This window comes from Bombus vancouverensis, chromosome 4 (genome assembly GCF_051014615.1).
Source record: "Bombus vancouverensis nearcticus chromosome 4, iyBomVanc1_principal, whole genome shotgun sequence".
NCBI lineage: Eukaryota > Metazoa > Arthropoda > Insecta > Hymenoptera > Apidae > Bombus > Bombus vancouverensis.
The window spans coordinates 9,817,114-9,828,510 of record NC_134914.1 but is presented as its reverse complement, the minus strand read 5'-3'; the positions used below and the strand labels follow the sequence as shown (position 1 = coordinate 9,828,510).

The following is an 11,397-nucleotide window of genomic DNA, read 5'->3' as shown; positions in this document are numbered from 1 at the left end:
AGAAGAAATTCACTACCTGTTAGCTTCGATGAGAATGCACCGCGGAAAACATCTTCTCCTTGTATCAAATTCTTATTTTCAGCAAATTATACTTAAGAAACGTATGAATGTGCTGATACGTGCGTGAAAATTAATTTTATCAATGAAATCTTCCGTGAAATTAAGGTATTCGTTAATTTAGATTTTTTCATTCTATTGTTAGGTTGAATTAATGAAAGGATTTTAATGGAGTGTCGTTTATGTTATATTCAAGAAAGAAGACATAGTTTTTTATACTGAGATAAAAGTGAGGATTTTGCGCAGCTGTGAAAAGGTAGAACGTGCGCCTTGTTAAAAGCAAGTATTGTATGGTAAATGAGACAACGAGTTTCGACTGGATAGAATTCCCTTGAAGCGATGAATGCTAGTTTTTTTTTCTAAATCAGGTGAACGTTGAAACTCGCGGCCATTGACATTTTCTTTTACGTGGATTATTCACGCCTCTTGCTGAATTTCAACCGTCACGCACGGGTCTGAGAATCCTTTATTTATCTTCGATAAGAGCACGGAGAATGTAACAATTGAGAAGTTAAAAAATTGGGTGATTGAGAAATTGCAAGTGTGAAATGTTCGGAAGTGAAACAATTCAGAGATTTGAAACTTTAATTATTAGAAAATTCAAAGACTCAAAAACTCAGACACCTAAAAATTCTTATATTTAAAGACTTGAGAAATTCGAGATACCAATACTCAAGTATTTGACTTAAGTATTTAAGATTTCTCGCAGATCTTTCTCATTCCGTTTAAAGAAACAATTTTCCCTACAAATATCTGCTATAGACCAACAAACACCTTTAACTACGAATTCCATACTTTGCATTAGCCTCAGATATGGACAGCGAACCGCGCTTATGGCAAATGTTTGCGCAGCGACGAGCACTGGCGTTGCTGGCAACAGCAACGATTGACTCGCATAAACAACTGAAGAGAAGGATTGCTAGCATCGTGTGCTGGCTGCTCGAAATAATTGCACCGCAAACAACCGGCCGGCCGGCTTGCTTTGGCCGAGATTAGGCGATAATTCGTTGAGTATGCCTAGGGAATTATTGCGACACCGTATGACGCTGTTTGCCGTCTGCTTGTTTGGGAGAATTAAGTGGTGACGCGCGGTGTACTGGTTAGATGCACCGACAAGCAAATGAAACGAACAGTACTAGTTTGAAGTAGCTTAATTGTGTTCCCGTGCATTATGTAGATTTATTCGTTCGTGCAAAATACGGTGTAATATTATGGATGTTCAAGAAGGAGGTAATTATGAATGTATCGGACTAAGAAATACACGAGTAAGAAAAAATAAAGAAGGCTGGCAACATGTGTAGAATTGAAGAAAATGAATAACATAGGTAGAACATGCGTGTTCAATATTTCAAGGAAATGACTTTTTGAATCAGTGATCAGTAAAAAGAATCGTGAATTTGTAAATCTGCAAGAAGCAAGAACGTAGGTCCCTACTCAGACAAATTGTTATATCTTAATTCAAAGGTTTTGTTTCTGTCTAATAGTAATAGCTATAGAATAGTTCAGGATAAATGCTATTCTTCTAACAAAAATTGTCTCCCGTGTGAAAGACGTACAAATTTAAATGTTTCGCTATATATACAGGGTTTGCTATATCATTTCGCGGGATATAGTTTGTAAAAGGGCAGAGATATTTGACTAGACTGAATGGGCAACACGAGCAAGTTTCCCCCGAGCGTAAATTTAAATACGTGAAAGATGGATATCTTCCAACAGCGAGGAAGAAGCTTCAGCCTATGATATAAAAAACGAGCTCTTCTAAGATAAATATTTTTAACTCTTCCATCCTTTCTACGTATCTCCAAACGCTAAGCACCTATAGAAAGTCCCAACCTGCATTTTCCAAGATCAGCTTCTACCCTCGAACCGTCCAAACTTTCTCATACACTGGTACACCGTTTCCAACTCTTAACAGATACTAAGAAACATCGCTTAATTACCAGCAAATCTTTCAAGACTTTTCTTACAAGAAATCCTCCACCCAATTAAGGACTTCACCTACTTACACTCTCCCCTGCCACATCGATCGATCAAAAAACCAAAGAAAAGAAGAAAGAGAGAGAGAGAGAGAGAGAGAGAGAAAGAGGCAAAGGGGAAATCGTATGCAAAAACCCGACCTACTCCACCTTATTTACGTCGCCTCCTCAACCTGTAATATCGTCGATGTAATTTCTGTCGGTGCGTGTCGCGTTGAACGATGAAAGAAGTCGAGCAAGCGCACAACAGACGACGAGGAGAAAGAGAGGAAAAAGAAAGGGGTAAAAGGGGAGGGAGAAGGAAGACGAGGTATCGAGCCGATCCTCGAGTGTCGGGTTCGGAATCGAGCGACGAGCCTGCCGCCAGGTCTTTCCGCGAACAATGATCAACGATTAATTATAGCGGCACGGGATCGTGATCGGTCGTGTAAAACGCGCGCACTCGAGCCACCGCGAAGCGCCAATCAAGGAATTACGCGAGCAAAAGGGGACGCCCGGTTTGCCCGCCGCTTTGTTAATCGCGGGCTGCCTTGCTTCTGAAGCGTGATTGAAAATACTTTGCCAATGGGCTGCCAGTCTCTGTTCTCCAACGAGAAACGCTGCGTCGACGTAGGTCAGGTTCCTTCGGATCTCCTACCAAGGAGATTGATTTGGTCTGATGGCGTGATGAAAAGGGGGTGGTTAAAAGATCCGTTTGTATGGGTTTATGTATGTATAGTTACTTATGAAGGTATTCCAACACTTGTAGATATCCTTTGTGGATATGTTATGTACGTCACACTATCGTCATTGTATCGGTGAAGTTTAGAATGGATGTGGAAATGTTTGCAGAAGCTCTATGACATTTAGTGAAAGTATATAGGATTTTAGAGACCAAGAAAGTATTTAAACAATAAATTATCCATTACGTTATCAAGTGTAAATATTCAATTTCGTCATAATATTATAATTGAGATTTGTGGAAGTGGGTAAAGCGATTGTACAATTTAAATCGTTATGAAACATCTTACTGAAAATAGTGCATAATAATAAAAAAAGATAAAATATCATTAAATATTTAATACGTTTAAATATTTCTCTAATTACCTTCGCTCGTATATTTCTTACATTTTCCACATGGAAGAATAGGAAGGTAAGGTAATTCAATTCGACGCGATTGCGATTACGGATTTCCGTGAACCTTGATACTACTCGAACCTTGGTAACCAACGAAACGTTTCTCCCTTAAGTGGAACGCGATCTCGAAAGTAATTAATCCTTTAGAAAAGTAAAACGTTCGACGGGCATGTCGGTCTTTTTTTTTTGAGACACATCGAGCGTCAAGGAAAATCGTCGACCGGAAGTAGATCGTGCGTCGACTTGGCTACGTTGAAGGGAACACGAAGAGAGCTCCGGCATCAAGGCTCGAAATTCCAACGTCGAAGCCACGCTAATGAAGCCGCGAGGTGGTGGACGAGCAGCTTCAGCGAACGATTTACATTCCGGTTAAGTGATTTAAGGCAACGAAAGCCACTCGTTCAGCCTGTAGATTGCTCGTCGCTCTATAATAAATTTAATGAGAAAACGTCTGTAGTCGTCTTTTGAAACGGCGCAGGAAACGCGACCTCCTATCGCTTCGTTTCGATCCAACGACTGACAGGACGTATAATTAATAATTAAATTATCTATCTGTCGGACCACGGATCTGGTAGCCGAATTTTAGATAATCAAACGGACGTTGATCGGACATCAAACGACTTATTTTCTCATTGATGACTTTTAGAAAAATCTTGACACGGGTACTTTATTGTATGTCGTGTTTTATGTTTCCTAACTCGAAGAGAGAATGGATTATATTTCAAAGTATTAAACGTCAGGTTTGAGAATAATTTACACGTTAACGTGAAACATCGTTTAAGGAACAGATTATTTATTTAACATATAATGAAACTTGTCTTTTAAATATAACAAACAGAACATAAAGAAGCTTGTGTAATCGCGTTAAAGCCTTGTAAGGACAAATGAATTTCATTTACATTATTTTGATCCCTGACAAATATAAATACACAATTATCATTTATTTCTAATGTGAACAAAATAACATCTAAAGGCTCCTAGATAACGAGTTATACGTTCACCAAGTTCTCAAATCCAAGTTCCGTATATCCTCTCTTCATAAGAATCATCTAACATTCTGCTCAAACTAAACCACACAACGTCCTACACTAAATGAAGACCTCTATTAACGATCCACACTCTGGTCAAACCCTGAAACCATCTCGCACCTCGAACCCAACGCTAGCCACCTATCACAACCAAATATGAAAATAAAACCTCGTGCATTCTCTTCCCTCTTAACTACACCTTACACGGTCCGTTTAAAAAGGCATGGCGAACAAAAGACGGCGGAACGGGTTCGATGAAATCCCTATCAGGTGCTCGGTGATCCTCCGCCACCGATCCCAAGATGAGGAATCAGGAAAGCCACAAAAAACATCGCGTGAAACCGAGCGTAACCGGGCAACGCTTGATCAGGCCGCTTGTAAGACCAAAACGGGTCCTCTAAGCATTCCAAAGTCAGCAGGTACTAATGAAGTCGTGAGAGGTTGCCAGGAACGGTGCACCGTGCGCGTCCAAACGGTTGAACGTCCGCTGGAAGAGCCAGGGCCCCTGCGGATGATTTAGATTCCACCTAAACGATCTGTCTAACCGAGGAGAGGCCCGTCAGCCCGCCTCGAGTTCGTCGCTGTTCACTCGCTATAATGGATTTAATGAGGAGGTAGCCACCTCTTGCTGAACTGTCGTTCCTCCTCCGCGTGTCCTTTACGCGCGTGAGCGCGCGATGGCTCCCTGAGAGACAGAAACAATGGCGGTGGTCATTCGAGAGGATAATGACGGTGAAAATTGTCAGTTTGTCATGGCAAAAAGATATACGCAAGTTGGTAATCACCGTTCTCACGACTAGTTGAGCTATCGTCTTGCTTGGACGAGAAAGAGCTACTGGTCACGATACTTTTTCGTCGTGATGCACTCATCGTGTAAATATACGGTCAGCCCGTCTTTTCAGTGTTCGTTATCTGGTTTTATATTCGGAGTTTGTTTTAATCATGGCACCTCTGAAACACCGGGAGCTGCAGTTTCGACACCTGCCTGTGTGATGAGAGAAGAATGAGGTGTTATAATGATGGGTGACCGTGATTACTTGATTGCTGCGAGAACGTTTTCTTGAGCAATTGGTGGGTTGTTTAAGAGATCTTGTTTCTTTTGGAGTTCGATGGAGTTTGAGACTGATGGAGAATAATGATGAGGTTCGACAGGTATATCTTTAATTTGCTGTTATTTTTACTTCGCTTTTTGTATATGAGGAAATGTTTCGCAAGATCATTGGAAGAATATATTGCTTTTTTCGGTGTTTGACGAAGTTTGAAGCTGACGAAGACCAATAATGAGATTCAACTGTTGTATTTTAAACTTGATATATTTCTTATCTTATAACTGTCCTGAAGAATCGTTTATTATATTAAGAAGTATACGTTACTAGTACAGAGACTCCTTCGTACAACTCCAATTTTTCTAAACAAGACAAAGATTTTAAATTACAGTATCTTATCTTCATTGATCTACCAATATCATTGTTCCTTTGACACTTATAATAAATACATTCTGCGTCATACATCCAAAAAAGCCGAATTATCTAATGTATCCCTTATTCCATATCAAGCTGCAACAAACTATTCGAAAATTCCGAGTGTTAAAACATCATCAAACTTTATCCAGCATTTAAAACGACAGTGTTACCATCAAATTTCTCATTTTTGTTCCATATTCCATGTAACTCGCTTGACCGGTGTTTCAGTCAGTGCAGGCGATTTTTCGTGGAAAACTTTCTCAGGAACTGGAAGTTCCTTTTATCGGCCATAAAATCACGCTCGCAAGGTTGGCTCGTTCATAGTTGAGCGAAGTGTTTTCACGATTTCAGGGGTGACGCATAGGTGCGAACCGAAAGAATGGCACGGATCTTCGAATGGCGATCGCAGCTGTCGAACTTCGACAATAAAACACCGCTCGAAAGCTTCTTCCAGCGTTTTCCATCGCACCTCGAGCAGCAGCGTGTCGGATTTCGATAGACGGCAGAGCTACTTGGTCGAACGGTGAAACGTGTTCTTTGTTTTCGGGGATTTTCGAGACCCGGACTCTTTTCAGACACACGGTCCTTGGATTTCGCGACCGAATACCATTGTTCGGGCCCCGGAGAATCGGACACCAGACGAGCCTTCCGGGTCTCTTGGATCCATTCAATCGATTCCCATTCTGCTACGCGAAAATTTCCACGTCTTGTTGATGGAGATACCATCAGAAACTTTGTTGCGAGATAATGAGATTTTTCGAATTAATTTGACGCTCTTGCTTATAGAAAGAAGCTTGACTTTTTCTTTCCCCGAGTTTTGTCTTGGATTATTAATTTTTCAATCTTTCATACCATTTTTTATGAACTCGTTTTATAGAACAGCTTCTTGTTTTTTCTAGGTTTCGAGCGTATGGAATTTCAATTTCCAATTATGAGTTCCCTTTATGAAATACCTTTTTCTTGTCCTTGAAGATATTAAGTCTTTAAAAGTAAAGTAACCATTCAGAGAATACATAAGGAATGAACTGTCTATTGTGAATAAAGATAGCAAGGGAATAAAAAATATTAAATAGAGAGTGATATATATTAAAAACGACAAAGAAAAGGGAGAAAGTCCAGAAAAATGGTCTATGCCAGGGAACAAAATAAGAACGGAATAAATCGGAGAGAAAATGGATTCTATTGGACGGATTAGGCCGAAAACGAGATGATGGGACAAACGATTATAAGACGTAGTCCGAGACCGTATTCGAAGGATAATACTTAACGTTTATTTCTGTTTTTCTCACTTACAATACAATATTTATAGATTACTTCTGCCGCTTAAAAGTCGTAATACTCGAATAATCGGTATAGTTTAAGAGGTTTATCGTAACGATACAAGTACAAAGATTACAGCGGGTCATGGACGTTTCACGAAAGCGTATCTCATTCTATCATTCTTCTTCTTCGTCATCTCTAACATTTCTATTCTCTTCCGTTCGCGAAACGTCTATAAAAGCTCTTTCTCTCTCTCTCTCTCTTTCTCTCTCCCTTTTTCACTCTCACTCTTTCTCTCGTGAAATCGTTCAACCGAACGGTTACATTAAAAACAACTGAGATGTTTGAAAGAAAACAAGGAAAAAATGAGCTGAAGAAAGTACTAGATAGGTATTTTCGTTGGAGAATTAAACAAACACAAAACTAAAAGAAAAGAGAACAACCAAGAAAGAAGCGATGATATTTAACAGATTCTCTGGCGATTTTCTATCATCTGCTTCACCGGTTATCGAACATTATGCACGTTGGACATACAAGGTGATTTATATTCATTCAATGGTCAACATATTAAGTAAAAAAATAATTATTATTATAATAGAATTCTGACGATTAATAAATAGCTAAAAATTGGAACGAAAGGATAGTTATATCAGTTCTCATTCGAAAACGAACAACAAATTTTTATCACGTCGTCATCTGTAAATCTTTTTAATACTAAACGACGAACGAAAGGCGAAGGAAATTTTCTTGGCCTTTTCTCGATTGAAAAATGGGGAAAAAGCAAGAAAATGTGGGAAGAGGAAGTGACGACGCACTTTTTTCTAACAAATCGAAGGGGTCTATGTACAGCGATTACGAATCAAACGACCGCACGAAAATCACGTTCTCCTTTTAACGGTACCGTTGCACGAAACTTTCTGCTCATCCTGCTCTCTGTTTCTGTGTAAGTTCGTTCGAAACGAAATACCGTGGAATTGGTAATTACCTAATGCTACTGGTGATTAGAAGGGATATGTCGATTCCGTTTTGGAGTTCGATGTTCGATAGTCGAAGCAGGATGTAAAGGAAAAGGAAAGATCCTTGGGATTCTGCGTACATGTATACTTATATGTGTGCTAAATAAACTTCGTTCAGATTAGTCCAGTTTATGTATTTGGATTCAAATCGTTTCAGTTCAAGTAGATATTCTGCGGGAAATAATATGAAAAACACTGAAAAAACAACTGAAAAGAATCAGAAAGTGATATTAAAGAAAATCAAAGGACGATTGAAAAGTTGATACGTTTAGAACTTAAAAGTATATCTCGTGAAAGTATATCTATAAAATGTTTCAAACTATTTTAAATCAAATAACTTGATTAAAAAGGACAAGGTGACAGACTCGAAAGAATATTAATTGATAGCTTTATACTGCGAAACTTTCGAAATAACCTGAACGAAAATGCAGGTGCTTCTGTCGATTAAAAAGAAAACACTGGGAACAGGGAGTGAAGGAAAACCGTTTTCGAGCGTCGTGCGCGATAATAATCCTCGCTACACTATTTACACGGGGACTATGTACAATCTCTTTATAATTCCATTTCGAGGATGGAAACCCTATTTTTGCGATAAATAATCGTCACGCGTCGAACCTGACGCTTGGGGATGGCTAGAACACGGAGAGTATCGACTTCGTTGTTGCTTTCAGCGATCTTCATCGTTGATAGCCCTGATTTCACTATGATATTCTTCGTGAATATATTCGTTGGTCCAAGACGTTAGATATTCCTTTGGACGAGTTTTCTCTTGTTACAGCTTCAGAGATCATTCTTGAGAATTAAGATGACTCTAGGAGGTTCATTTGATATTTCATCTTGAGATTCAACAATTGCTTTGTTGATTGAAATTACTGCACAGGTCTCTGAATTTTTGTGTCAAAAGACGATTCTCTATATGTTACTTGCATTATTTAATCATTGTTCTTTATACCAGATATAGATATTGTAGATGCTTTACATTTCGACTATTCTGAATTCAATGTATCAACTTATATTGTGTATACCAAAAATAAAAATTATGAGGATGAACCAATAATTAATGTTCCTAAAACTAGCTACCTTCTAACAAATTTCGAAAAATTGAATATAATTATAGGCGATAAACAAAGAATTCTATAAATTTTCATTTTAACTCTCGCATTTAAAAATGATAGCTGAGAAAAATAATTTTATAGAAAGTATCTGTTCTTTCTCTGAAGTTCTTATAGAGAGATAAGTAGAATGGCATATTAACAAAGTATAACAATAGGATATAAACGGATATGTAAATTAAAACAGAACAAAATATCGTTATATGTTTCACATCATTACTGACTCATTCATTTAATTAATTACATATAACAATTTCGATAAAACTCTTGTGTTAACCATCTCGAAGACAAAAGAAAAATATATTATGATGCCAAAGATACCTAGTAGCGCAAAAAGTTAAACCACTACTTTGCTCTTTCTCATTAAAAACAGGAACAATGCCAGTCATCAAGACATAACTCCGTGATTTTATAATTCCTCCCTTCTTAAAAACTTGAAGAACCAGCTTCCAAAAGCAAGAAATCACTCTGAAGCCAGATCAATATCCATTACTAGACTGCGGATGTTTATGAAAATTCGGACGTACTTCGATAACTAAAATCAAAAGAAACGAACCTAAATAGAGACTTGTATCATCTACCAAGCACTATAACAAATATTAACTTCAACTTGGACATTTTGTAAATTTTATTCTGTATATTTGCTATAATTTGTATACCATATACACAAACACCCACAGTCTATCCATTACCTATGTCACATGTATAAACCTCTGGAAACGGTGGACCGAACTCAGGGCAACTGCTCCTCGAAGATGGATCAGAGCTACGTTCTATCGGGTCAGAAGATGACAGTGAGGGGTCGTCTGAACGATTCGTTTCCAGGCGCTGGAGCTGTTTGATAACCGCTGTATTGGCTCATCTGGGGTCCTAATAGACCGCTGGTTTGCACCGAGCCTGGATAATAGGCTGGCAGACTGGCACCAGGACTCGCAGCCGACGAGGTAGACGTAGAACTCGCGCTAGACGAACCTTGTTCGGTCCTCTCGTGCTGTTTGCTCATGTCCGGAGACTCTGCGGCTGGTGACCTTGTTGGACCACCCCCGACGATACTACCAGGGCTGGACTCTTCGTAAAGCTTGTTGTGCTCGTAACTGGGCCGATTATAGTCGGTGATCGTAGGTTTCTGATCCATGTAGAGCTTTGATTGTTCGAAATACGCCTTCGCGGAGTCTAAATAGCTCCGGTCCAGGTACGATTTTGGACTCGAGTCCAGGTACTTGGGGTCGGAGTACATGCTCATCGCCAGAGTGCTCGGCGGCATGTATGCAGCTCGGTACTTGTCGGCCTCCATCGAGTACTTCATGGCGTCCATTGAGCTCACCACCTGGAACACAGAAGAGAAGATTGGACATTGGTTAGTTATTACTAATTACTATAATTACTATTACTATTGGTTAGTTAGTGGTAACTTCTGGTCTGGGCTGAATGGACAAATTGGCAAATTTGAAGTTAACCGGGTATTGCTGAGATTATGGCTTCTTAAATGGATTATATTCAAGGAATTGATTTTGCCAAGAAGATTGGTGGTTATCGAGAGGGAGATTGATGAACGAGGGGAAAGAACAAATGTCATAAAACTATGATACATCTATGAGGAAACGAGGTTCTATGATTTGAATTGTATAGTTTGCAGTATGAAGTTTATAGTTTTACTAGACTTCAGAAATAAAGTAAAAAGATAATTGATTTATATTACTTCAACTTACACAAGTATATACATCATAAAATAATTAAAAATCAAAATGATCATCGTATCTCCGCACCTTGAATTCCAAACTTAACCTGAACTAAAGCTACCAACGACATTATGTATTCCTCCCAAACTTATCAATTCCAATAAATCCACATAACAAAAGGATCAAAATCGCATTGGAAGCTCCCAAAGAAAAAATAAATGAACATTCCATAAGAATATCTACCACCCTCCTAACCGAAACCTGGGACGAAGAAAGAAACGGTTTCAAGGTGCAGCATTCGACTCGGTCCGAGTGCAAATCGCGAAATCGCCGGATCCGCGACGAGGACACGTCGGACAGACTCGAAAGAGATTTGTTCTATTCGCAGGACAAAGCTACCAATGGCTATAAATTTCATAACCGTTCCAAGGGTTAAAAGATCGGCCGCACGAGGCGGTGGATGGTCCACCGCGTGAAACTGCGACGGGTTTCTTAAAAAGTAAAAAAAAATAGAGGGAACCAGGAGAAGCGCGCGATTATTCCCGATTCTATAATTCGTGGACGAGGACCACGCCGGACCCTTTGTCGGATCGTTAAGCGGCTTTGTCCGGATGATTTACATCCAGTCTTAGCCGCTTCGCTCGTCTCTCCTCTCCCAGCTACGTCCAATTGATTACCGCTCGGTTCCTC

General features: G+C 39.3%; 1 protein-coding gene across 2 annotated transcripts in view; it reads right to left on the bottom strand.

Annotated features, from left to right (window-relative positions):
* Positions 1-6,888: 6,888 nt before the first annotated feature.
* The window catches only part of LOC117156728 (uncharacterized), a 35,501-nt gene continuing 30,992 nt past the window's right edge, over positions 6,889-11,397 (bottom strand). The window contains exons 5-6 of one of the 2 annotated variants that reach the window (XR_013058212.1): positions 9,721-10,355; positions 6,889-9,563 (exon numbers count right to left, since the gene is read on the bottom strand). Coding sequence is in view for 1 of the 2 variants with exons in the window: in XM_033334021.2 (XP_033189912.1) it covers positions 9,810-10,355 (546 nt within the window). In the remaining variant the exon portion in view is untranslated. Of the gene's footprint in view, positions 10,356-11,397 lie in introns of both variants that reach the window. The other variant, XM_033334021.2, reaches the window with a different exon arrangement.